This window comes from Pseudopodoces humilis, chromosome 5, assembly GCF_049639895.1.
Source record: "Pseudopodoces humilis isolate 2021_Gansu_Grassland_sample_001 chromosome 5, ASM4963989v1, whole genome shotgun sequence".
NCBI classification, from domain to species: domain Eukaryota; kingdom Metazoa; phylum Chordata; class Aves; order Passeriformes; family Paridae; genus Pseudopodoces; species Pseudopodoces humilis.
In genome coordinates, this window is record NC_142204.1 from 70,366,804 (window position 1) to 70,393,442 (window position 26,639).

General features: G+C 46.5%; 1 protein-coding gene across 1 annotated transcript in view; it reads right to left on the reverse strand.

The window, feature by feature from the left end:
* The window catches only part of PLXNA4 (plexin A4), a 423,238-nt gene that overhangs the window by 6,841 nt on the left and 389,758 nt on the right, over positions 1-26,639 (reverse strand). Inside the window, exons 26-31 of the mRNA XM_088054749.1 lie at positions 22,426-22,529; positions 19,950-20,049; positions 18,096-18,286; positions 14,312-14,481; positions 11,185-11,397; positions 362-512 (exon numbers count right to left, since the gene is read on the reverse strand). Coding sequence (XP_087910875.1) covers positions 362-512; positions 11,185-11,397; positions 14,312-14,481; positions 18,096-18,286; positions 19,950-20,049; positions 22,426-22,529 — 929 coding nt within the window. The remainder of the gene's footprint in view (positions 1-361; positions 513-11,184; positions 11,398-14,311; positions 14,482-18,095; positions 18,287-19,949; positions 20,050-22,425; positions 22,530-26,639) is intronic.

Genomic DNA, 26,639 nt, shown 5'->3' on the forward strand with positions numbered 1-26,639 from the left:
CACCATTTTGGGGTGTTTTAGGGGGATCTGGAATGACATTGGGCACAGTCCTTAAGCAACTTTTGGCCACTTTGGATGTAAAGCTCAGTTAATCCTCCTCTGCAGTGAATTAACATCTGACCTCAACTACTTCAAATCCAGCTGAGCCTGACTGAACAAGAGAGACAAAAATAACAGGGATCCAGAAAGGAGTTCTGAGGAGACCCAAAATCCCAGACCTCGCCTTTCCAAACCCCAAGCCTTGTTTCTCATTCCTTAAATCCTTCACGCTCCCAGCCAGGATGCAGACAGGTATCAGTGACACACCCTGGGCATGGGTGGGCTGTCCCCTGGCCCCCCAGAGGTGCCCCCAGGCTCTCACCTCCTCGCTGTACTTGCCCACGTAGGAGTAGATCTCGGAGAGCGCGCTCATGGTGTTGAACTCGTTCATGTGCATGCGGGACTGCTCAGCCAGGTAAGCGTTCATGTCCTGGTCGCTGATTGCTGGCATCTTGCCGATGTCTGAGTAGTACCTGAGAGGCACAAACACAGGTCTTTCTTGAGGGGAGGAGCAGGAGCTCAAGAAGTGAAATCCATAAACAAGAAGGAGCCAAAAATCACACTTAGTATTGGGCTTTTCTGGTTCCTCAGTGAAATACCTGCTCATGCTATTCTTTTACAGCAAGAAAGGTGACCTAGCCAAAGTGGAAATGCCTGAGCATTAATCCTGAGCACCATGTGTTGTATTCACCCCAATCTGAGAATGAAGCCCCAGGGAGTATGCTGTAAACTTTCCCTGTGACATCAGTAGGAGCTGGATTGAAGCTGGATCACTTTGTCAGACATCCAAGGGTTTTCAGCCCTGCCTCCCTTCCCAGAGAGACCTCGCTGCACACTGAGAGCTCAGGACTTCACTTCCATGCACAGAAAAACCCCAAATATTTGTATTTTTCCTTGCACCATTCTCTCCACTACAGCTGCCCCCATTGCTAACATCACCCACCTTCCCCACACAATCCAGTCTATCCCAACAACTCTCCTCATCTTCTCAACTCTCAGCATCTCCTTTTCTGCCCCATATTTTAAGCTGGACTGATATTTGTGGCAACAGACTTCAAGTCCAACCTGACTGGGAAAAACCTGCTTTTCCTAGGAGTCAACAGCATTCCCCTGGAGCTCAGGAGGACTGGGGAGTTATCCATAGGATCTGGATCCCCCAGAACCATTGCCCAGCAGGCATCATCTGCAGAGTGATGTCTCTTTAAGGAAGTTGCTATTTTTGATGTCCTTCCTCCCCTGGGTAAGGCAGGTCTTGGAGGACAAGGTTTGCAGAAGGTAATCAGTCACTGTCACTCGCAGCTGTGCTCTGCTGTCAACTGGTTAATTAGACGCCATCATTTACATTTTTAATTTCTGCAATTTGACATTTTGTGCACGAGGAAAAAAAAAAAAAAAAGAAGAAAAAAACCAAAAACCCATAGCTGCAGCAATCCACAATTTTATAATTAGGAGGCAGAGGGGACAGGGAGCCAAAAGAGCTGACAGGTGTCCTGTAAACAGCGTGGAGACACCTGCTGAGATGGAGGCTGTTTGCCACTGCAGAGAAATTGGACACTGAAGTGCTGTGTGATGAGGATCCTTGAGGTGGATGAGTGGGAAAATACTCCGTGACAGAGCAGGACGGGCAGCTGCTGGAGTGTCCTGTGGAAGACAGAGCTGTGCAAGAGCATGGGGGGAAACCCTTCCACACCAGGAGGCTCCAGTTGTGCTCAGACTGGTTTTGTGTCCTTCAATCCCACCCTGATTTACTGCAGTGGGTCACTCTCTGTTGATATCCTGGTTTTGGTGGTGGCATGTTGATGTAATCAATGAGAGAGGGAGCCATAGGAGACAGAGATCCTTCTTGCCTGACATTTTCCAAAGCAAAACTCTGTTTCACCATAAAAACTCGTGCAAATCTCATTAATTTTACTGCAACTTCCAGCAGGCACAAAAACATCTCTCTCCCTGGAGTCCTGGCATTTTTTCTTCTGGGCTTAGGACCAGCCAGAAATCATAGTCTAACTCAGTCCCATTGATTTGCAGAAAGACTCTAAAACTGTAGTGGTTTTAGAGTAGGTATGCTTTATTGGCAGGCTCGGGCACACGGGGGATTGCTCTTTTGAAAACCTGCTCAAAAATTACTGGGCTCACATTTTTTATTTATCTTTTAAAGCATTATATATGTATAGGATTGCACAAATTATTTTATGCATATTTATTTTTTGGTTTTGCTTATTTTTGCCTCATATATTAATCAGTTCTATGCTCTTCTGGGCAGGTGCAGTTTACTCTGGTGGTTGCAGGGTGGTTGTTAGAGGATGAAGGCTCAAACCTTTTTGCATTAAACTTTTCACTTTTTTGTTTTGCATGTGTGCTGTCGTTCTTTGGTAACTGTCTAAACTACTGGATTACTTCTACCTATCCAGTTTAGGAGTCTGAGGGCCCCACTTATTTAGGTCTTCTGCATTTTTGGCCTTTTATATTTAGGTTATTTCTTCTTATCATACAAGAGGACAAGAAGCTCATGTTCTTGTGAGTGCTGTAGAAGTTTACATGGGGATGGTAAAAGGTTACAGACAGTATCTGATTTCTGTTGAGTTTAATACATTCTAAAAGGCAAATATATATTTTCAGGTTAACTATTTACTTAATTATTTAAATCTTAAGCTGTCTAAACTTCCTGTCTCACCATGGTCTAACTGTTTCTCCTTCTTAGTGCTCCAGTGAAAAGTGGTGTGGGTTTGTTTTTCTTTACACTCTGCCTGACCCTCCATCCCTGAGTGGACCTGGACAGTTGTCTGTGAGTAAAGTGAGCATCTGGAAATCCCAGGAGGCCCTGTCCTGCAGAACTGCCCCCAGGAGAAGATGCTGAGCAGGAAGAATAAATATTTCTTAGACCTTTGCTACTGCCAGAAAAAAAACAGGTCTTGGCATCACCTGCTGGAGAAGATCAGATCTGTGCTGCACAAGGGATCTGTGCTGCATCAGAAATTGGTGGCATCTATAACATGGATGAGAAAACAAGGAATCTTATGGTCAAAAAGCAAGGCGTGCCTTGGCACTGGGAAAAAAGAGAATCCATGTGCACATTTCACATAATTGTGGAAAACAGGCTGCAAAGCAAGGAAATACACTGATTTATGGTGCCTGAAAAGAGAGCAGCTCCTTATGAATGTGGGATAGGCAACCTCCTGATGGGTGAAATGAGAAGAGAAGGGGGCTCATCACAGCAAAAAATAAATGGGGTCAACGGAGGAAATCAGAGGTGCCAATCTGGCTCTGACAAGCAGTTAAAATTCTCCTTTTCCTCTCTGGTTGAGCTGTCACCAAGTGGTGGCAGGATAGTGGGTGTAGGGACAGGGTGCTCCCAAAAACTGGAGCACAGACACATTTAGCAACTCCTTCTCCAAGTTTGTCCTGCTTCCTTTCCACCTGGTAGCAACAGACTCTTGAATTTGTGACTCACAGGGGTTTGAAAGCTCCCCATCCCTTTCCAGCCCTGCAGAGATCATTCCCCAGCAGCACAACACTCCCATGACTCATCCAAGCAAGGAAAAGCAGCAGGAAATGTTCCCTGGAGCCCAGGATGGGATGCACAGATCTGAGTTTCAAGAATCAGAGTTTCAGGGCTCTGGCCATGACAGACCATCACAGGCCACAGGCCATCACCCACCAAAGTATCCTGGTCTCCTGCAGACTCAATTCCCTGGCATCACACACCTAAACAGTCATTTCCCATTAAACCAAGGTATTTTGTGGCAAAAATAGAAGAAAAATAAAAGAATAAAATAAAAAGAAGGGGAAACAAATGTTCCAATCCCCTAATCTAGATGAGTGAGAAGACATAATATCCTTCCATCCAAATTCTGCCATGGCCCAGTGACTTATTTATGCAGAAGAGTTTCTAATGAAGCCATCACTGCTCTCTAAAGAAATGATGAATGTGTGTATTAAAGCATCCTAGCAGCAAGATGACAACATCCCTGCTGAGTCTTTATTTGCCTTCGATTCCAGCCCAGATCCTCAGAGGTATTTAGAGCCTCTCTGCCATTTGCATACCCCTAATGCAAAAACCACTGAGAAGCTGTCACCAAACCCCAGAGACCCTTCCATTTCCTCTGCTGGAATTTGCAAGGCTGCCTGTGCTGCTCCCATCACCCCTGCAGCTGACAGCTCCCACACCAAAGCTGGGCTGGGAGGCAGTGCCAGGGGTGCTCTGGCACTTGTGGAGGGCCACCAGGTCTCACCTGGGACAGGGACAGGTTTTTGATTCACACTTCCACAGCCAGCAAGAGGCTGAGAACACAAGACTGAGCCAGATTCCCTCTGAATGAGACAAGGTAGCAAAGCAAAGCAGCAAATTTAGCTTAACCTGCTTCCAAAAGCTCAAGAGTGAGAATCCTGAGCAGATTTGCTGCTACTTCTGTACTCCAGCTTTGCTCATCTCCAGTGGATCCTTCCCCAGATGATTCCAGAAGATCCTTAGATGAATATCAAAAGATCCACCTAATACGTCTGAGTTTCCCCATATTCACAGGAGCAGCCTCCATTCTCACCTCAAGGCTCTCCATCCTCTGAAGTGACAACAGGAAATTTGTTCATCAGACTTCATAAGCAGTTAAAATAATGAGGAATTTGGGTAAAGTCATCATTCCAGCACTCCAGCTCGGATGTGAGGATGACTAGGCCATGGGATGTGTCCCCACAGGTATCACAAGCACAGCAATGCATCCCAGCCTGCCTTGAACTGGAGGGAGAGCCCAGGAGACCACCCATTGCCACTGATGGATGGAGAAAGATCTGGGATGTACCAGGATACAGTTGGCACTCTTATACTGAACAAATAATTATTCTTGTTCCTTCCAACCTTATCTTTCCCTGGCTTGGTTTCATTTTGTTTTGTTTCATTTTGTTTTCCAGAGGAAAGCGACACAACAGTGACCTGGGCATACATCACTGTGACCTGGGAATATATTCTGTCCTCTGTTTATCCAGGGATAAATGTTCTTTCCCTCGGTAGATGAGGAAAGGCTCCTTAGCAGAGCTGTTTCACAAGAATGACTGTGCCTGCTGCCGCTCATTAACTCATCAAAAGAGAAGAGAAAAACCACGTTACCAGTGCTTCCTCCTCAGCCCGAAATTTCCCAGCACAGCCCATGGTTTAGGCAGCTTAGCATGGAGCTAATTGCCTTCCAAAAGATCTTTTTGTCATGGCTGTTGTTTGTCGCTGGGATGGGACTGCACTCATTAATAATCATTTTAGCATATGAAAAGCTTGTAACGAATCCATGTGCTGCAGACGGCAGACGCAATTACTGCAATAACATAATTAGGGTTATGCAATAGCCGGCTGTATCCAGACCACTGGAGGAGGGAGAGGTGTGTGAAAGGGATCTGGGGGACTGTTCCAGCAGGGAAGAGCTGGTGGAAAGCTTGGGAACAACCAGCTCTTTTATGGGATGCAGTGAAGCAGTGCAAGGACATGCTGTGAGTCCTTGCACTGACACAGAATGGCAGTCTGAGTTTCCTGGGAAGCACTGGAATAGATTGCCCAGGGAAATCAGGGATGCCCCTGGATCCCTGGAAGTGTCCAAGGCCAGGCTGGACAGGGCTTGGAGCAACGTGGGATAGTGGGAGGTGTCCCTGCCATGGCAGAGGGCGGAATGAGATGAGTTTCAAGGTCTCTTCCAGCCCAAGCTGTCGAAGGGAACAATTCTGTGTGTGCAAGCCCTAGAAATGGCAACGCTTTTATTTTGCCTGTTCATGGCTTTTCCTGCTGCTTCTCCCCTCAGAATAAACAGTGGAGGGTTGATGGGCAGCACTGGCTCAGTGGCTGAAGGGTGAGCAGGTGCACAGGTAGCTCCTCTGGGAGAGGAGATCACCTCAGAGCAGAGGATGTGTGGGGCTACACCCTCAACACATGGACACATTTTCATCTTTCCAGCTGAAAGCTGCCCTGTGTAAGAGCAGCTTTTTACCGTGATGAGAAAACACTGGGATTTTTTATATTTTTTTTTGAGATGAAAAGTGAAGAAAGACAAGTGAGCAGTCTTCAGATATGCCAAAAGCTGCCCCAGAGAGGCAGGGAATGAGCAGCACCCCCTGCATGGGGATGCCTGAGCTTTAATTACAGCCAGGGAGATTTTGGCTGCCCAGCAGGGAAAACACTCTGATGGGAAGGACAGGAATGAATTGCCTGAGGACAGCAGAGGCTCTGTTGTTGGAGGCCTTTAAGAATGGGGTAGACAAGCATCTGTCAGGAAGGCTTTAGACAGAGCTGATCCTGCCCTGAGGCAGGAGATGGTCGGGTTGACCTCCCGAGGCCCCTTTCCAGCACTGTTTTTTATTATCTCCACTGACAGCCCCCCTGCCTTGACCTTTGGTATGCTACTTCTTGAGTCTTCTTTCCAGCAGAGAGAGAGGGGGCACAGAAAACTCGTTTTTTAAAGTAGAGCCAGGATTTACACCTGTCATGTGATGTTCTTTTTAAAAGCCCTGAGAGTTTCTCCTTAAAACCTCAATAACTCGCAATGTTAGGGCACATGCAGCTTTTTATTGTATTAAACTGGTTCAGTTTTCCTTTCTTTCTAAAGTTAGCTGCAAAGTAGCCAAAAGGCATCACAGGTAGAGATTTCCTAGTGACTCGAGAGCCCTGAAACCCCTCACACACGGGGTAGGTGAAATCCCAAACGGGTACAGGCTGTTTTGTGTACTCCAAACACACTCTCAAAGCTCTTCTTAACAAGATCTAGACCTCATCTGAAGGCTAATGGGATGCAAATCACAGTTGCTTCATGAATCATCAAATCAGAAATGTTTTGGGTTGAAAAGGGCCTTAAAGATCATCCAGTTCCATCCCAGCCATGGGCAGGGACACCTTCCACTATCCCAGGTTGCTCCAAGCCCTGTCCAGCCTGGCCTTGGACACTTCCAGGGATCCAGGGGCAGCCACAGCTTCTCTGGGCACCCTGTGCAAGGGTCTTCCTACCCTCTGAATAAAGAATGTCTTCCAAGCACCTCGCCTAAATGTCTCTTTTCTAGTTTAAAATTGTTCCCCCTTATCCTAAAAGTGTCTGTACTTGTAAAGAAATAAAGTAGATGAGACCATGGCCTCAGGAGCTGGGTAGCACCAGCTGTGTGGGGCAGTATTTGCACCCAGGTTAACACAATGAAACGCAAATGTTATAATTCTGAATCCCACATACCAGATCACTTTAAGCTTCTTTTGATCCTGAACCTGGCAAGCCTGTTTTGAATGGTCCTCATTGGATGACTCTCAAGTTAAGAACATTTGTGATGTCTCCATTGACTTTAAGTTTTCTTTGAGGGTCTTTTTTTCAACACACAATAAGCAGCCAAAAGGAGACCGAGTCCCTGCAGGGATGAGGAAAAAAAAAGAGCACCAGATCCTCTCCTTGCACCCCTGCAGGTGTTTTGGGCACCAGAGTGAAATGGAAAAACTCTTTGACTTCTGTTTTTTGTGCTCTGCCCCTTTTCAGTCTCCCACATCCCTGCTTCCGTGCCAGGCTTCAGTAGGGAAACATCATATTGATTGTGATGCAGGCAATTAAATGGTGTTAATGAAGTTCAAACAAGTGTTATCATAAGCTTGGCAGCATGGAGAGAAATGAAAGGTCAGCCACAGCCCTTTGTCATTTTTCAGTGTGGTGTTGAATGCTAATGAGACAGGCCCAATTAGAATAGGCTCCCCTTTGTATTGCTTGGGGATTGCATCAAATGCTCCCAAGTTCTCCAGATTTCCAGGCTCAAAGGGGACATTTGAAGTAAACTTGAAAAGATGCAGATCTGAAGCTGCTCTAATGTAAATTCAGCAGAGCCTATGGAGTTTTACTAACTGAAGTCAGATGAGATTCTGCTCCACCGTTGCCATTCTTTCCCTCTTCTTTTTTTTTTCAGTAGACTCATATAATGATAATTGAAAAGCCTCCACTTTGTTTTAGAACTACAGCCTGGCTCTTCATGGCTTCAACAAAAGCCAAATAGCCTGTCCCAATTTCCTGGGTTAATTGTGCTGCCTCATCAGGCCTCGTGCTCTGCAGCAGGAAATCCAAGATGTGGCTGCACCACGACACTTTTGTACCACGTTTCCAACTCTGGGTGTCTCATTTTAACACTGAACCTATTTTTCCCCAAAAGACAGAATTTCTCAGCTGGATTGCTTCACTGGGCAGAATCCACCTCTGCTTCCAATAATGTTATAAAAGGACTATCATAAAATCACAGAATAGTTTGGGTTGGAAGGGACATCTGGAGGTCATCTATTCCAACCCCCCTGCAATGAGCAGGGAACATCTTCAACTAAATTTAAGTGATGCACAATAATTTTTTTGTTGCTGTTGTCAGCAAATCCATTATCTTGAATAATTATAGAAATGGGCACTAAAACAACCAGCCTCTCAAAATGTCATGGAAAATGTCAGTTTCTTATATAGTTTTCCATTAAGTCTCCAGGAAATTGCAAAAATTGGTAAATTTTAAATTTTTTTAATTAGTCATTGTCATGCACCCAAATTCTGACGGCAACACTTGACCCATCACAAACAAGTAACTGAAAACATGAGGAAAAAAAGAGAAAATTCTCTGCTAAACATGAGCCAAACAAGCAAATAAACCAGTGAGGATTCTGAAAGTCTTGCTGTTGAAATCTTTTGGAATCAGATTTCCAGTTGACCACCTTGTGGAGGTAGACCCCTGGTGATGCCAGAAGCTGTAACTATTTCCCTTCCAATGCACATTCCCAGGTGGAAAACAAATATTTGAAGGATTGGAGGGAAGTCCTTTCATCCCTGCTTCCTTCTCATGCTCTGAGTTTGTGAGTCCTAAAGGCTCCACACCAAGAAACCAGAGGTTTCAAAGAGATGGCTTGGAGTAACCCAGCTCCATTCGCAGACATCTAAATCCAGAGTGTTTTAATCCAGAGTGACTCAAGTTGGGTACAAACTACCACTGATTAATTACACTTTTAGAGTTTCCTCTTCGTCAAATAAATTAATTTGATTTCAGGTTCTTCTGTTTTACTCAACCATTTCTTAAACTCCCTGATTTTTTATCTCCTGATTTACTCTTTGAAGAAGTCTAGTGGTCTTGAAGGATGCCATCTCCAGCTGATGCTGACTACAGAAATAGCTCCAACCAGCACCGGAAGCCTTTGGATCTGGATAAACTCCCTCAAAGCACAATCACAGTATGGAGAGAAAAAATTCATTAGCTCGGGGTAGAACTCAAATTATATTTTATTCATCCCTGATAGGTTTTTTCTTTCATCTCCCACAGCATCCAGGTGCCACTGCCTTGAGTCAGTGGAACCGACACACAAAAATAAAAGCGGGGAAGAAGCTCTAACTGTATTCCAAAACCTGCAGTCTCCCCTTGGGCTTCAGTTCAAGTTGTCAGACATCAGTGCAGATAACAACCCAGCACATGCTGGGGACAGGAATCCAGGGCTGTTTACAAGCAGCAGGAGGTGTTATGTACCTCTTTTGCAAACCCAGTTGTTTGGGAAAACTTCCAAGGAAATGCAGCACCTATTGCTGAAGATCACTGGGCACCATGATTTAGCTCCAAAAAGTTGTAAAGTGAAATCAATACTGCAAAAAAAAACCCTGGAAACTGCAGCCTTTTGTTTATCCAGAGGGGAAAAAAAAAATAAAAAGGTGTTTGTTGCACAAGGAAATATCCCATTTTCCACTTAAATACCTCAGTTTGTCACTCAAATGTAGCATCTCCCTGGAAAAAATCAACCAGTTTGAGATGGAAAACATTATTTGTCCATGCAAACCACCCAACCACACCAAGTGTTGCTAAAGTCACTAGAGAATGGCACCTTTGGGTCACTGTTGGTACAAACTTGATTTCTAAATGGAGCGTCCAACACTTGCTTCCCGTTATCCAGGTCAATCCAGCAATCAGCCTCAATACATACTAAGAAACTTGGACACGGTACCAAAAGTAGGTCATAATTAAGCAAGGTAGCTCATAAGAGCCTTGCAGGTTGCCTAGAAACGACATTTGCTGAAGTGTTTAACCACATCTAAAAATAATTGTCCAGACAAATCACAGACCAATGGGAGAATGGTTGGAAAAATCGCTGCCTCGTGCCGAGCAGGGGACAGAGCTCTTTGATCAGCCACACTCCTGTCACAAAATGAGAGAAAATCATCCCCAGCAATGGCAATACAGGCATTTATAGCACAGTGTGAGGTGTCTGCAGCAGCAGAGGCCTTGTACAACCTGCAGGACATGGTATCAGTTTTAGGCCATGCCTGGGAAGTTATCCAGAAAAATCATTGCTGAACGCTGGATGCAGTGCACAGGAATGATCTGTAGGATAAACCTGCCTTTGTATTTACAGAGCAGCAACCAGTCCCCATCTGTGCAGTTCCCAAACCTGTCAATAACACCAGGCAAGTGCAGAATATTGGAAAGCAAAGCACAGCTCCTGCTGGATGAAGAACAGGATGTGCTGTTTGTTTGTCCTGGGGGAAACCCTACAGAAACTGAAGCCCCAGCAGGCTGCAGGAATAGATGCTTTGGTTGTATTCTCCGTGGAGCAGCTTTGCCAGACACTGACCCTTGGTACAGCAGATTGAAGTGCAGACACAGGTCTTGGAAGTGAGGACAAAATGCTTGGAAAGACCTCTGACCTGACAGAAAATACCTGCAGAGCTTCAGTCAGCAGCCTGTCAGTCGTGTGGCATCTGACTCAAAGCACAGAAGAGCCTCCAAGGGAAGTTGCTGGGGGATAATTATGAATCCCTTGGGATGCAGGGAGTGTGGGGACTGTCACAATGATGCTGAGAGCAGCAAACCACCTCAGGCCTGTGTGAGAAGCCCGTATGCTTCCCAGGGCTCACACACATCACCTCCCCTTCCTTCCTCCCTCTGCCGCTTCCCAAGAGTTTCTCCTCAAAACAAACAAAGATGGCAAACACCTTCAGCTCCCACCATTAATAAAATTTCCATCTCTGCTGCAAGACATGAGGGAATAAAAGGTTAAGGTGGAGATTTCCACTTAACAAAAGCCAACGACAAAAAAAGCCCCAGGGGCATTTTCCAAAAGCAAAGGTGATTCTGCCTCCTACCTCCACCCACAAATTAGGGCCTGGTTGTGTCACTTGGTGTCATTCCATAGCTAAAACTCACCTTTCCACCCAGTTCTTGTAGCTGGGGATGTCCTTGGCATAGAGGAGCTTGTTGGAGGGGGAGTCTTTGCCCAGCCGGTGCTCTGAGGTGGAGCAGGAGTCCATGAAGGTCTGAGCCACCACGGACAGGCAGGCGTCTGTGATGCTGTTTTTGTGGATGTCGAAGACGAACTGCGGGTTCTTGATCATGTTAACCCAGAAGCGCAAGGGGAGGCTGCAGGAGGGGTGGGAGAGGGGACACAGTCAGTGCACAGCTCACAGGCTTTGCTGTGTGACATCTCAGCAGCAAACGGCGGCTGGGAATCAGAGATCGCGGTGTGGATATGAAGATTCTGGGATAAACTTTGCTATGCAATGAATTCCTCCCCTAAAAAGTCTAGGGGTGGTAGGGATGTCACCTTTTATCCCTGTTATCCTCACAGGGCAGATTTTTGAGTCTTAAAGTCAATACAGGCTTGTTGAAGGTGCCTGTGAATTAATGGGAGTATAATTTAGGTGATGACAAACACTGAATCTGTGTTAAATTGAAACGGAAAGTTCACCCTGTTGGTTGCTCCATCAGATGAAGACAGGCATTGAACCTGTCACAAAAATTATTATGGTGTGGGTTATAAAGCATTGGAACAGGCTGCCCAGAGAAGCTGTAGCTGCCCCTGGATCCCTGGAAGTGCCCAAGAACAGCTTGGACAGGGCTTGGAGCAGCCTGGGATGGTGGAAGGTGTCCCTGCCCGTGGCAGGGGGTGGCACTGGATGAGTTTAAGGTCCCTTCCAACCCAGACCATTCTGTGATTCTATACATTTGTCACTGAAGGATGTGACTTTTAATCCTCACAGCAATCCCATGGGAAGAGAGGTAGGTAGAGCTGCCAGGTGGAGACTGGGAATGCTCGTGGCACACCCTGTGTGCTAGGACACCGTGTCCTGTCACTCTCCACTGCTCCAGCCCAAGCCTGCACATGATCCCAGTGCCCCAAGCAGGAAGCAGTTGCTACATGGCAGGGAAAGCTCTGTTGCCTCAAGGAAAAAATAAAAAAATTAAAAAAAAGGAACTGGGAAACAAGTATCACAGCCTTTGATATGAAAATATATCTGCCCTAACCAAGGAAATGCTATTCCAGTTGCAATCCAAAGCCCTTTCCCCCCTTTTTCTCCAAAGAGCAGCTCATTTTTATGAGATGCCTCGAGGTACCTTGGATGAGATACCTCCAGCCTTTGCCTCAAGCCTTTCTGTCAGGGCAAATGCACTGCAGTGATCGTGGCCTGGGAGCTGGGATGTGCCACTGAGCACAGAGCCCAGCTCCTGGCTTGCTCTCACACAGATTGTGAAGTTTACCTTCACTCTCAGCATCTTTCAGCTTAGCAAATTCTCCTGATACTCAGGATAAACTCCCCAGTTCCTCCCATTTGCTCACTGCGTTCACAACACTGTAAAAAATTCATCTCCCAGCCTGATAGATTTTGGGTAATAACCTTCCTGACACAGGGTTGACACTGTGTTTTCCTAAACTTCTGTGTGTTCTCCTGAGCCAACAAAATCACAGAGCAAATGGAAGGAAAGCCCCACACAGGGAATCCTGTCAGCCAAGTTCAGGAGAAGAGATGCTGGAAAATACAGAATTATAGAGTGCTTTGGGTGAGAAGAGACCTTAAAGATCATCCAGTTCTACACCCTTGATGTTGGGACACCTCCAGCTATCCCAGGTTGCTCCAACCTGGACTTGAACAGTCCAGGGATGGGGCAGCCACAGCTTCTCTGGACAGTCTGTGCCAGGGCCTTGAGGAAGAATAAATAAAAAATGGCAAAGAGACATGATGGAGTTGTGGGAATTTAGGCTGGGAATGGAGAATCATCACTGGGAGGGGATGAGGTGGAAGAGTGAACCTTGCAGAAGTCCTTGTGCAGGTGTTTGGATGACTGACAAAGCCATGGTGAGGAGCAGAGTGTGTTTGTGTGCCTGGGTGTGAGGAGGGGATTCGGGACGATGTCCCTGGCTGGTAATAATGAAGCCCTGTGATGTGACTTTGAGTTAATTTGATCTGATTGAACAGATTTCTTCACACTGCCCCTTTTCCCACAAACACACACACACACTCTGCCTTCCCCCCTCCCCCCTTAAATAAACCTCCTGCTCATTTAGGCTGAGTGGCTGCAATCAGCCTTAGATTAGTGCCGCAGATAATGTTAATAATATGCTAATGTTTCATTAGTTGAAAGCCTCTTTGGTGCATGGGGTTTCTTTTTTTATGTCACCGGCGCTGTGACGATCTGCCAACAGCATGGCTGGGAAAAGGAAAAAATGCATGAGCTGGGAGCCCCATGGCTCTCCTCTGCTGCTCCTTTTATAGTCCCTGTGTTTGCACAGGAGAAGGGGAGGGAGCCATTCCCCAGGGAGCTCTTTCCAACGGGGAGACTCGGCAGAGAGGAGGCTTTTCTCCACCCATCCTGGCTTTTCCCACTGTCCCATTGCAGGGATGAGGAGCTGGCAGCTGGAGCTGGGGCTGATGTCGCACTTTGGCACTGATGTCACTCTTTGTCACTGATGTCACCCTTTGTTACTCACTCCAGAGAAGATTCACATCCAGCTCCAGAACCTTTAAATGTTTTGTACCATTGGAGATGCTCTCCTGGCCTCCAGCTGCCACTCAGGAGGGTATAAGTCTCCTGTGGGTGCTCCACATCCTCTGAGGATGTCTTGGATACCTTAAAATTCTCAGCTGGCATGAGACACCTCTGTGTGGGCAAACAAATAGAGCTGGGAATTGAAACACCCAGAGCAGATGAAGCCAGTGGTGTTGAATACTCTCCCATGGCTCCCTAGATATTTCTGTGTGATCCTGAGCACTGCAGCAATTAAAAACTTCATTTTTCCTCATCAAATCCTTCACAAATCCTGCCATTTCCACGCAATACTGGGCAAACCAGCACCTGTTCAGCAAAAGTGCTCCATCCCTGACAAAATCCTTTGAATTTTGGGATTTTCTGGCTTCTCCATTGACTTGGCAAGATGGAGCCTCATCCTTTGAGCCCCACACCAGGCTCCTCAGCTCCCCCAGCAGCCAGATCCCAAAGACACTTCCCTCTGCTCTCCTTCCAGCCCAGCAGCTGCTGCTGGGTTGTCTCCACTCACCAGTTGCTCTTCCAGGTGTGCCTCACGTGGGGGTCGTGGATGTTGTGCTTGTCTGCCTGCTCATCCAGGAAATCAAACATGTACTTGATGGCCAGGGGGAGGGCACTGCCACGGTGAGCGGTGCTGAAAATGGTCTCAAAGAGATCATCCACGAATTTCTGGAGGGTGCCCTGGTGGGAGGAAGGGAAGGGAAGGTGCGGGAAGGGAAGGTGCGGGAAGGTGCGGGAAGGTGCGGGAAGGTGCGGGAAGGTGCGGGAAGGTGCGGAAAGGAAAGGAAAGGTGCGGAAAGGAAAGGAAAGGTGCGGAAAGGAAAGGTGCGGAAAGGTGCGGAAAGGAAAGGTGCGGAAAGGAAAGGTGCGGAAAGGTGCGGAAAGGTGCGGAAAGGTGCGGAAAGGTGCGGAAAGGTGCGGAAAGGAAAGGAAAGGTGCGGAAAGGTGCGGAAAGGAAAGGAAAGGAAAGGAAAGGAAAGGAAAGGAAAGGAAAGGAAAGGAAAGGAAAGGAAAGGAAAGGAAAGGAAAGGAAAGGAAAGGAAAGGAAAGGTGCGGAAAGGTGCGGAAAGGTGCGGAAAGGAAAGGAAAGGAAAGGAAAGGAAAGGAAAGGAAAGGAAAGGAAAGGAAAGGAAAGGAAAGGAAAGGAAAGGAAAGGAAAGGAAAGGAAAGGAAAGGAAAGGAAAGGAAAGGAAAGGAAAGGAAAGGAAAGGAAAGGAAAGGAAAGGAAAGGAAAGGAAAGGAAAGGAAAGGAAAGGAAAGGTGCGGAAAGGTGCGGAAAGGTGCGGAAAGGTGCGGAAAGGTGCGGAAAGGTGCGGAAAGGAAAGGAAAGGAAAGGAAAGGAAAGGAAAGGAAAGGAAAGGAAAGGAAAGGAAAGGAAAGGAAAGGAAAGGAAAGGAAAGGAAAGGAAAGGTGCGGAAAGGAAAGGAAAGGAAAGGAAAGGAAAGGTGCGGAAAGGTGCGGAAAGGTGCGGAAAGGAAAGGAAAGGAAAGGAAAGGAAAGGAAAGGAAAGGAAAGGAAAGGAAAGGAAAGGAAAGGAAAGGAAAGGAAAGGAAAGGAAAGGAAAGGAAAGGAAAGGAAAGGAAAGGAAAGGAAAGGAAAGAAAGGAAAGGAAAGGAAAGGAAAGGAAAGGAAAGGAAAGGAAAGGAAAGGAAAGGAAAGGAAAGGAAAGGAAAGGAAAGGAAAGGAAAGGAAAGGAAAGGAAAGGAAAGGAAAGGAAAGGAAAGGAAAGGAAAGGAAAGGAAAGGAAAGGAAAGGAAAGTAAAGGAAAGGAAAGGAAAGGAAAGGAAAGGAAAGGAAAGGAAAGGAAAGGAAAGGAAAGGAAAGGAAAGGAAAGGAAAGGAAAGGAAAGGAAAGGAAAGGAAAGGAAAGGAAAGGAAAGGAAAGGAAAGGAAAGGAAAGGAAAGGAAAGGAAAGGAAAGGAAAGGAAAGGAAAGGAAAGGAAAGGAAAGGAAAGGAAAGGAAAGGAAAGGAAAGGAAAGGAAAGGAAAGGAGGTTGGTTAAGCAGGAATATTTATCATCACAAGAACAATTACACCTCATTTCCACACAGATTCCTCTCTCTGCCTCCCATCCTCAATGCTTTAGTGCATCCATGAGACAAAACCCAGCCATTTTCCAGGCTGGCTTCTACCCAGGGCCACCTTTTAAGCTGGGAAGAGAAGTCAGCTGGATGTAGAACTCAGCAGAAGGTGTCATGGAGACAAAAAGGACAAGAGAAGCTAGAGAGTGGATGGTTAATGTGTGACCAGTGTCCTAAATAACACAAACTTCATTCCCAAGAGGCCTTCTCATCTTTTATTCCCCACTGGCAGGGGAATCCCAGATCTGGATTGGAGAGTCACCTTTGTGAGGACAGTTGACTTTTAGCAGGAAGGAGAGGAGCTGGGTGACCAGGCTTGGAGAAGGGGACAGCTGAGGAGTTCTAGGCTGGGTTTGGGGTGGGACCAGGCAGGGCATGTTTTCTCTGTCACCAGAGCTTCACAGGCATTTATGTGTGGACAAACCACACAGCTGCTAAAATAACCAAAAATCAACTGAATCTCCAACAAACATTCCCTGATATGAAAAATTTCCTTTCCTGCAAAATAAAACTCTGCCCTTTCTTCAAAGACCTAGGGAAGAAATGTCTCCATTCTAGAAATAAAGCTCCAGGTTCCACCAGAGTGGCTCAAGTTTACCTAGAGCTAACAAACACTTAATTAGAAATCTGGCGTCTCTGGCTCATTCACCACTTGATTTATTCTTAGGGAAACAAACAGAGGCACCTTTTTCTTGTGTGAACTCCTGCAGGGTGAACAAAGCCCTGCAGCACATGTCTGACTCAGAAAGGACTCCGGAGGGGAAATCCTCTTGGTCTGACATGGAAGAGCTGCCCTCAGGTTCAGTTCCTGGAGGGAATTAGTTCTCTACATGCTCACCCTCACAAACGCCACAAAAACCTCGGAGGCTTTTAGGGAAGAGGCTCTTAGGTATCAGAGGTCAGGGATTTACTAGAATAAAAATCATTGTCAGTTTAACAAAGTATTCCTGGGGATTGTATTACAGCAACTGTTCTCTCTCTTTCCCTCCCTCAAACGGTCACAATGAGAAAAGAAAATTGCTCAGCCCAAGAGGGGAAACAATAAAACCCCAACCTTCCTACTCTTTCTGTTGCTGTGCAGGTTTTGCAGCTGCTTTTCTGTCATCTCAACAAAAAAAAAACCAACACAAAAACCAAAAAAAAGCAACCATAAACCAACAAAAAAACCAACCCAAGTGAGTTTGTGACCCAGAACAGTGGTGGCATAGGGGCCGAATCCCCAGACATCATAAATCAGCACCAGCCCAAAGCTTGCTGGTCTACACCAGCTGGGGCCTGAGCCCTGGGGATCAACACTTTCCTTTTTCAACATTTTTCACACGTTGTGTGATCCATAAAAGCCTCCTGATGCCAGGGAATGGGGCACAGACCAGGGGCTAAAGACAAAGGTGCCTTTCCTCCAAATCCCTCTGCAGCTCAGACAGCCTGAGTGAGGCTGCAGGGAGAGCCAGACATCAGAGGCAAAATGAGCTGAGCAATAAAAGAGCAGGTAAATCTGGAAAGTAGGACTTAAACGAGTGATGGAAATGTGTCTGATGGGCAGACTCGAGCAGAATTTGCGTGAGCACAGGGAAATGTGTTTGTGCCTATTAATACCCTGACAAAAAGTGAAAAAAGTCTAAGTTATGGATGCGTTTGGAGACTCAGGTCAGGATGTCCATGCTCTGCCCCCACTTGATTTAATCTGTATTTTCTCTCTGTGCATGCTGACTTTTCATGTCTCACTGTAAGGTCAATGTAACCCTTTCCATGCCATCAGCACAAGAGCCTTTATTGGCCCAGGGCAAATGTGGAGAAGGATTTGTACCACAAAACTCAGGATCTGGTGGTATAGGAGCCATTTCAGACTGTGAGGCTTGACACATCTTTGGAACCTGCTCTGAGCACCTGCCCTGGCTCTTCACTTGCTCAACTTTGGTACAAATTACAAACCAGTATAATGGACAACTCCAGCACCTCCTACTGTGCTTTTTCCACCAATCTCATGGCCCTGGATTGTTACTCCTTGTTGCTTTTCCAGTGTCTCTTTCATGACTCTGCTTTCAAAGCTCAGACTCCTTCCCCATGTGCTTAGAACTCTCCTCTTGCTCTATTTTCCTTCTGTTCTTCTCTTTTTACCCAACCTTGGCATCCTTTGAGTGGCCTCTCATTTCTTGCTGGCAAGAAATTCCACACCGCACTCTCAAAGCCCCTGTCCCCCGCCCCCACCACGTACCTTGGTGGCCAGTAACCTGGTCAGGTAGATCTCAGAAACCATCTTGCTGCCTCGGTCACCCTCTTTTTGGTCTCCATGCTCATGGTTCTTGACCAGGTGCCACATCTTGACGCCGCTCTCCAGGTCGGGGGTGATCATGGGGGTGCGCGAGCGGAGGCTGTCGGGGCTGCCCGTGTAGCGGATCATGTTTTCTGCAGAGACACAGATCCAGGGGTGTCCACGTGTCTCAGTAGCTCTTGGATTGGGATTTTCAGGAATTATGCTGGTGACGTGCCACCAAATGCATTTTTCAAAGCATTGTCTGCGTGATTGGCTCAGCAAAGACAAGCCATGTCACCAATCCAGGTGTGATGTCAGTGTCTACACCATTAAATTAAGTGAGGTTCAAACACTGATTTCCAGTTTTAATCTTTAATCTTTACCCCTTATCATTTTCCCTGGCAAGTGGCACTGTCAGTGTCAGACACTTCCCAGGACTGGTTCAGGGGGTAGCACCAGTTCCTTATGTGACTGGCTTTCCCATATTTTTATCCATGTCATGCCATGTTCCTTGGCATAAAAATATTGGTGTCTCTAATATGATCTGTCGTTTAGCTCCTCATCCCCAGATTTAGAAGGAGCTGCCTCCCCTTAGCATCAAAAAACCCAAACAATTCCTGCCCAGCCATCCTCCTCACCCCCTGCTCCAAAAATCTTGTTTTGACAGAAATCACCCCAAACCCCAGGTGGACATCCACAAATTTCCTCTCCAAGAACACTTTTAGCCTCCAAATTTTACCTCTCTTTGCCTCTGAGTGATGGTACAAGGCATTCCCCTCTCCCTGACCTTCTAGCAATGTTGCCTTTTCCAACCATAATTATCAGAAGTGTTGCACCTTTCTGCAGCAAGATCTGAATCAGCCTCATTTATGCATTACCAATCTCTACATATTAATTATCAGATGGAATATCCTTTTTCTCTCTGGATGCTGTTTTCTTAATTGCAATTAACAATCACTTTTTGACCCACCATATCATCTCCTCCCCCTGCCTCCTTCCCTATTCCCTCCTCCTGAAAAATCAAATGGCAAAAGAATTAAAGAAATTCAACAGAAATTAACCCCCCTCAAGTCTTCCTTTCCAAAGGTCACTGTGTCTTTCAGTAATTGCAACAACAAGGCAAAGAGGATGAATATTAATAAGGCCTCATGGATCGTTTATGTCCTTGGAGAAAGTGGAAGGGGGCACCTCTGGACATTGAGAAACTGCATTTTCCCTTAGGATAAAGTGGGTAAGAAGGACTGGAGATGCTTTCATCAGTTACAAATATGAATAAAGTGATATAACAGCAGCATTCAGGTTGGAGGGGAGTTTGCAGCACTCTGGTTGTGCATTAGGGATGTTTTGCTTTGCTGTCCAGCAGCACCTTAGTGAGACACGGGCTGGATGCAGTTCTAGTGCAGGGGAGCAAGGGGTGGGAAGGGCTGGGTGACACTCAGGAGGTCCCACCTGGTGTCCCTTTCACAGCTGTCTCATGGGGACAGCGGGAACAACTGCTCTGAGGTCTGCCGATAAAGACCTCAAACCCCAAGAGTGACATTTGGTGATCTAAGAGTGGGGCAGTTAATTATACAGACTCCTCCTTTCATTAGTGAGGGAGGAGAACTTCCCAAGAGCACCCCAACCACTTGGATCAACAGTCTGAACAAGATGCCAGAGTTTTTAGATGGCTAAATCCTCCCCTCCTGCCTCATTTCACCAACTAATCATCTGCCCGTCAGTCTCCGTGAAGGTGCTCAGAGTCTGGTGACCACTGTGACATTTGGGATCTCTTCCCAGTGCTCTCCCAGTCCATCCCAGCACACAAACCCTTACCATACTTGCTGGCTGATGTCCGGGACACCGTGGAGTTGTTGACTGCGTTGTAGGCAGTGACTTGCTTGGATACCAAAGCTACCACAGATCCATCTGGGACCTGCAGGAAAAAACAGGACTCAGTCAATAAACTTCTGAAAAGTGGCTGAGGACCGTGCCCAGGGCAGCACGAGCTGCAAATCATTGTCTCTGTAGGTAGGGCAGAGCTTCAAATTCAAAGCTTCAATTTCTTTCTTCGTTGAGTTGGTCTAGTAATAAAAAGGAACAAAATCTGCTGTTATACAGCCAGAATCCTGCACTTGGACAAAGGGACAATTGGTGACAAACAGATTCTGCTCCATTTGGGCCCTGATTCAAAGCCCAGTGACGACAATGTGAGTCACTGAGCCATTTAGGTTGGAAAAGGCCCTTAAGATCATGGAGTTCAACCATTAACTCAGCACCACTGTGTTCACCACTAAGCCATGTCCCCAAGGGCCACATCCAGAGGCCTTTTAAACACTTCCAGGGGTGGTTTTTGCATTAACCTCAGTAAATCTGACAATAGGTTCATCCCAAGGAAGCTCTTAGGCAGAGCAGGAGCATGAGAATAATAAAATCATCTGAGCTGCTTCAAACAGGCTTGGCTGTCCCATTAGGGTGATAAAACCGATGTGAAATGTTCCTTTCCTTCCTCCTGGATTGCAGGTGATATCCAGGTGTCTGGTTCAAAGATTCCTGTCTACATTTTCCACTATGATCCTGTCAACCTCTCACCCTTCCATGTGACAAATGCACTGCTGGACTGGAGGGATTGCCACAACTTCTTTCTCTCTGGGGTGTCAGAGGGTCTCAGATGTGGAAAAGCAGCAGGTTTGGAGTGGCTGATGTCCAGGATGTTGTGGTACAATGTTTTGAGGGATCACAGGACTTTTTTAAAGGAGCCAGACTTTCCATTTCTACAACAAGTCCAATCATGTGGGTCCCATATCAGAAATGTTAACAAGCCCATGGCTCAAAAGAGCCATATCAGGAACATCTGTGATAAATAAGACATCATAAAGAGGAGATGGGTAAAAAAAAACCCTTCTAACGACATCTAACTCTTGTCTGTGTCATAATAATAATAATAATTAGCACTTGCATGGAGTTTTTCATCTTCAAAGCACTGCAGAGGCTAATTAAATAGCCCCTCAGCTATCACGGAAGGCAATTATTGGCTCTTTGTAGTTTTAGCCCCACACCACAGATGGGGAAACTGAGGCAAAGGCAATCTCAGTGTCTGTCCCAGCATGCTCCATGTCAGCCTTCAGGACAGCCAGGAAAATGATGTTTCCTGAGGACCTGGCCCAGCTCATCATACAGCTGGGAGCTCATTGCCTGAAGCAAAAGAAAATGGAAAAAGCACAGAGGGAGGAAAATTATGCCTGGTGATGAAATAAAGCAGGAAACTTGCTCTGTCTGGAAAAAAACAAAAACTCAAAATCAGCCAGCAATGCTTCAGTCAATCTGGAGGTAAAAGTTTTGTTTCCTTTTCAAATTACTGCTTGCTGCCTCCTCAGCTCAGATCTTAAGTGACAAGAGAAAATAATTTTGTTATGAAACAGAGGCTGCTGAGGTGTGATGGAGGAAATGACAAAATCATCAGCATCGGATTAAACTTAATGAGGTCTCTTTTTTTGGTGTTTTTTTCCAAGGGAAAAGACTTTGACCAAAATTCTGGTTTTTTTCGTCAAATCTACTGCTTGTGTAAGACATTTTCAGACTTCTCTAACTCTCTCTTGTGGATTTCCAAGTCATGCAGGGATGAAGGGAAGTAGAGCAGGTCACCTGGACTGGGTTAAGGATCAAAAAGAAGAGTTTCTTGTAATAACAACACCACTGCTCTGTGCTCTCCAGCCATGCTGTTTTCCACCTCCTTTTTCCAGTCACTAAGCCTCCCTCTTTCCATTTTTCTCTCTTCCATCCTTCTGAACTCTACTTGCATTAAAAGACCATGGATACATTGGAAAAAGGGGCATGGAAGGCCTTGGATTTGTTTGTCTATGTGAGAAATGTTAGTTTGTGTTGTCCTCATCTCCTTTTCACCGCCTCCACTCACCAGGGGTGTCCCTTGAGAGACAAAGATTTTTTTCCTACCCTTGGCTTCCTCTCTAGAGTTGTTCAGGATAATTGGGACAAGGACAGGAGGGATGCGCTCAACATGGAGGTTCTGCCCAGTTATTGCCCACTCAACCACTCTTTACCTCTGCATCTTAGGATAATAAAAATCACAGAACTATTAAGGTTGGAAAAAATCTTTAAGATCATCCAGCCCAACTGTTCACCCAACACTGCCAAAGTCACTAACCCATGTCCCCAAGTGCCACATCTACAAGTTTTTGAACACTTCCAGGGGTGCTGGTTCCACCACCCGCCCTGGGCAAGAGAACAACATTTTGCTGTTCATTTTGTCAAGAGGAAGATCTAACTCCTACCCACCCTCTCCCACAGATACCTGGTAGTGTGCCAGCGTGTTGAGTCTCTTCCAGTCGTTCTCTATCTTGGTGGTGATGTCCTCATCCTGAAGGATCATCCTCGCCCCGCTCGCCTGACGCCACTCTGCAAGGAGAACAGGGACAAATGACACAGGTGTTGCCTTTTCCCCAGCCTGGAAATTAAAATAATTTTAGTAAGGAGGTGATAGAAGAGCAGATCTTTATTTGAAGGCCTTCAGGGGCAGCTGTGGAAAGATGTCCACAAAAGCCCACCCCTCCCAGGGGAGAGCAGGTTTTTACAGGTTTTAGGAATGGATAAAATTCCTAAAAAATTGATAAAAAGCACCAGTTAGGAGGACAAGTGGTGATGAAATTTCCCTCAGGCCAGACTCCTTCCCTGGAGTCCCCCTCAGCCCTAGCTGTACTTTGTCCATGAGAATGTGACTCAAAGAGTCGTTCTCACCTTGGCTCCCAGCAATAACCAAAATGGGGCCCTGCACCTCCTGGGGCTCTGGAATTTGTTTTGTCTTTCTGCCTAGGGAAAGGCCATGGAAAATTACTGGGAAAACTAGCCACTAATACAATAGGCTACAGAGCTACCAATATTTCTGTGAAGAATACAGGGCACATAGGAAACAAAAGCAAAAACCAAACAGCATCGCAGGGACAGAACCCTGCATTCCCTGTGCCCAGAATCCACGTGGACACACCTGTGTGGGCACATCACTCATCACCTCAACACCCTGGCTATTCACAGTGCTTAATTTTAATTTAGTCACAGCTCTGCTCCTGCTCCAACATGGCTGCTCCCAAAAACAGCCTGTCCTTTCCTGTGCTTGTCATCCCCATAGGACAGGAGCAAATGCCACTTGTTCCAGGGAGAGAAATCCTGGTCCCCTCTCCTCTGGCAGCACAGACAGAGCCTTCACAGTGCCTGAGATCCGTGTCCCTGTCAGGACCCAGCCCAGAGAGGGCTCCCCTGGGCACAGCAGTGTCTGGTTGGGCACAGAACCTGTGCTGCGCTCAGCTCCTGCCCATTAATACTCCCAAAATGCTTCTTGCATCTCAAATCCACTGATGGGCAGCAGGAAGCCCTTAGGTACAGGCATAGCAATGTCCACAGATTTTTGATTTTTATATATTTTTCGTATGTTTGTAGCTCTGTAGACTACTGTTCCACAGTTACGTAGCTCCTAGGAGTTTTCCTGCCCTTCCTCTTAGATTTTAAAATTATAATCTAAGCTTCTAACACATTCCTGAAATACTGTTTAGCCTTATTTTCAGGAAGAGGACGTACAAGAAAAACATTTTGTTTTCCAGTCAGAATCTGAGAAGACACAAGAAGAAACGGGTCAAAGAAGCCCTGAACCAACTCCAGTGGGGCAGTACCCAGGGGAAATTTACCTAACCAGCTGCTCTTCTAATTGGACAATGTTTGTTAGATATGTTAAACCTATAAAAACTTATATAAAGTTATAAAACTTGTAGAAAGGCAATAGCCATGGGTGTACCCATGACCACTGGGTCACCTGGAAGCTTCGAAAAAACGGTCTGCTTTTAATTTTACTATTTAAACACCTGCAAGAGTTTTTCTCTTTTGATATTAGGCAACAATAGCAGAGGCACAAGGACGGGGAAAACCCAGGGACAGCTCCAACCTCTGCTCCGTGGAAGATGTAAATTTTACAAGCCTTCAGCAGCTGCCTGTGGGCAGAAGGGCTCCTGCTTCTGCCACTTCTCCAGCCTCTACCCTGGAATGATGGATTCCTGCAGCACTGGAGCAGCCCCTCGCTTCCCAGGTGCCAGGTTTTGCTCAAACCTTGAGGAACACTCCATAAAATGACAGAATCATCAAGATTTGAAAAGACTTCTAGGATCGTGGAGTCTTGGAGAGGGTTGCCACAGCCTTCCCCACAAAGGACTCAGACTTGCCTAAAGCAAGGAGAACATAAACATGGCCAAAAGGAGAGAAATTCCCTCTCAGGGAAAGCTGTGCCTTCATCATGGGCAACCTGGACCATTCAAAGCTCTCCTCTTGGATGTCACATTTCAGTCACTGTGACCCAGCCAAATACAGCTTAGCCAGAGCAGCAGCAAAAAGTCCATTCATTTGCAGGACTTAATTGAAATGAACTCTTGGATATGGAGACATCACCTGCCACCCTTGCTTGTTTTTCCTAATATAAAAATGCAAGGACCATTGCAAATTTCTTTTGGTTTCAGCACTTTTCTTATCACATAATTAAAATGCAGTGGGAAAGCTGCACTTGCCTTTATTATTCATTTAAATTAGCAGGAAGAGGTCAGCAACTGTGTTTATTGCTGGGTGTTACTTTGGCTGGAGATACTCAGGGTGAGCAAAGGTTGTGTTGGCTGAGCACTGATCCTGAACTGCCCTTCATCTACTCCAGCTCCTCAGATCCTCACCTACATCACCCTTGTGGAGTCTGAGGATGATGCTCTCTGCTCTTTCCCACCTGGACAACATTCCTGTGATCTAACTGGTCCCAGACTCTGCTTAGAGAAGCAAAAAAATGCTGAAGTTTGGGCTGGGATGGGAAAAGGGGCTGTTAGAAAGTGCCCCACTCAATGCCAAAGGCAATTCTGCTGTCACAGGGTGTTTCTTGTGTGCCTTCCTCACATGGTCATGGGGACAGTGTCACTCTGACCTCTCTCTTTCATGGCTCTACATGTTTCTGTGGTGCTTTTCTCCCCTGGCTCACCTTTGGAGAGACACACACGTGTGTTTTGGGAGGGATGCACAAGTTCTTGGTGTTGCACTGGGCTCTGATTTGGGGGTGAGCACAGCTTTCCTCATTCTGGGCTTTATTTGTATTCCAGGGCTGGACAAGGTGCACAGAGCAGATTTCCCTCTGCTCCAGGGACACCCTGAGATGTTTCCTCAACCCTTTTGTGCAGAGACTCAGGGGATTCCTGAGCCTTTTCCTTGGCCTTTCTGCAGGGAGGGGCAGTATGAGGAGGAGTCAGGGACAGTCTGAGTGCACAAGACAAGGAAGAAAACATCCAGGGCAGGCTTAGAGTTTCCATTTTCAGTTTTGCAGCCTGATTTCCCTGCCCAAACGCAAATCACATCACCTCTGAGCACAAATACTTCATTGAGCACCAGAACCATGACAGGGAAAGGACCCCCAGGTGTCCCCAACTCTTCCTGGCCTCACTGCTCCCCTTTTCTGTGTGCTCAGGGGGTCACAAACAAATCTGCAAGGAAATGCAAAGGGAATGGGAAGGGAAAAGGTGACCCTGCCATCCATCTTCACAGCATTAAGTGAACCCTGTCAGCTCTGTCCTCGCTGGCAGCACCCTGTCCCCTCTCTGCTGGGATCTGAGCACTCCTCTGAGCCGGCACAAAGGACGGACACACTCCAATCCAATTTGTTACACTTCCACCTTCCACAGAGAGGGAGGAGAGGGGGAGGGAGGTAAAAATCCCATTAACTTTATCAAGCTTTCCAATCAGGAGCAGTGGTAAATGCAAACTCAGGAGACAGCTGCTGTGAAGCCTTTATATTTCATTCAGCAGATAGTGTATCTTTTTATTGCACACAGGAATTACTTCTTCTTTCCTTTTTTTTTTTTTTGGTTTTTTTTTTAAGAAACAACCTTTCTGTTCAACTTGACTGAGGAAAAGGAAACTCCAGGGGCCTTTGACAATGAGGTGCTTCTTTGAGCTGCAGCAATGCCTGGATAGGGAGTGACTCTGTGGGGACAGGGAAGATGGGAACATGCCACCCTGCACCTCAAATCCTATAGAAAATGTTACACCTCCCTCGTGCCTTCCCTCTGATCCAGGTCTAGGAAGAGAGGAGAAACTCAGCTCTGTTTCTGGGGTGGAGAAAGCACCACCATGGCTGGGAATAAAAGTTTATCTCAGAACATGGAGCTGAAGAACGCCAGAGAAATATTTCATGCCGTATGGAGTGAATCAGAGAATCACAGACTGGGTTGGGTTGGAAGGGATCTTAAAGATCTCCCAGCTCCACCCCTGCCATGGGCAGGGACACCTTCCACCGTCCCAGGTTGCTTCAAGTCCTGTCCAGCCTGGCCTTGGACACTTCCAGGGATCCAGGGGCAGCCACAGCTTCTCTGGGCAGCATCCACCAGGGCCTCCCCACCCTCTAAGTCAAGAATTTCTTTCTCAAAATCTAATCCAAAAACTCCCCTTCTTTTAGTTTAAAACCATTTTCCTTTCCCCTGACGTTCCATGCCCTTGCCC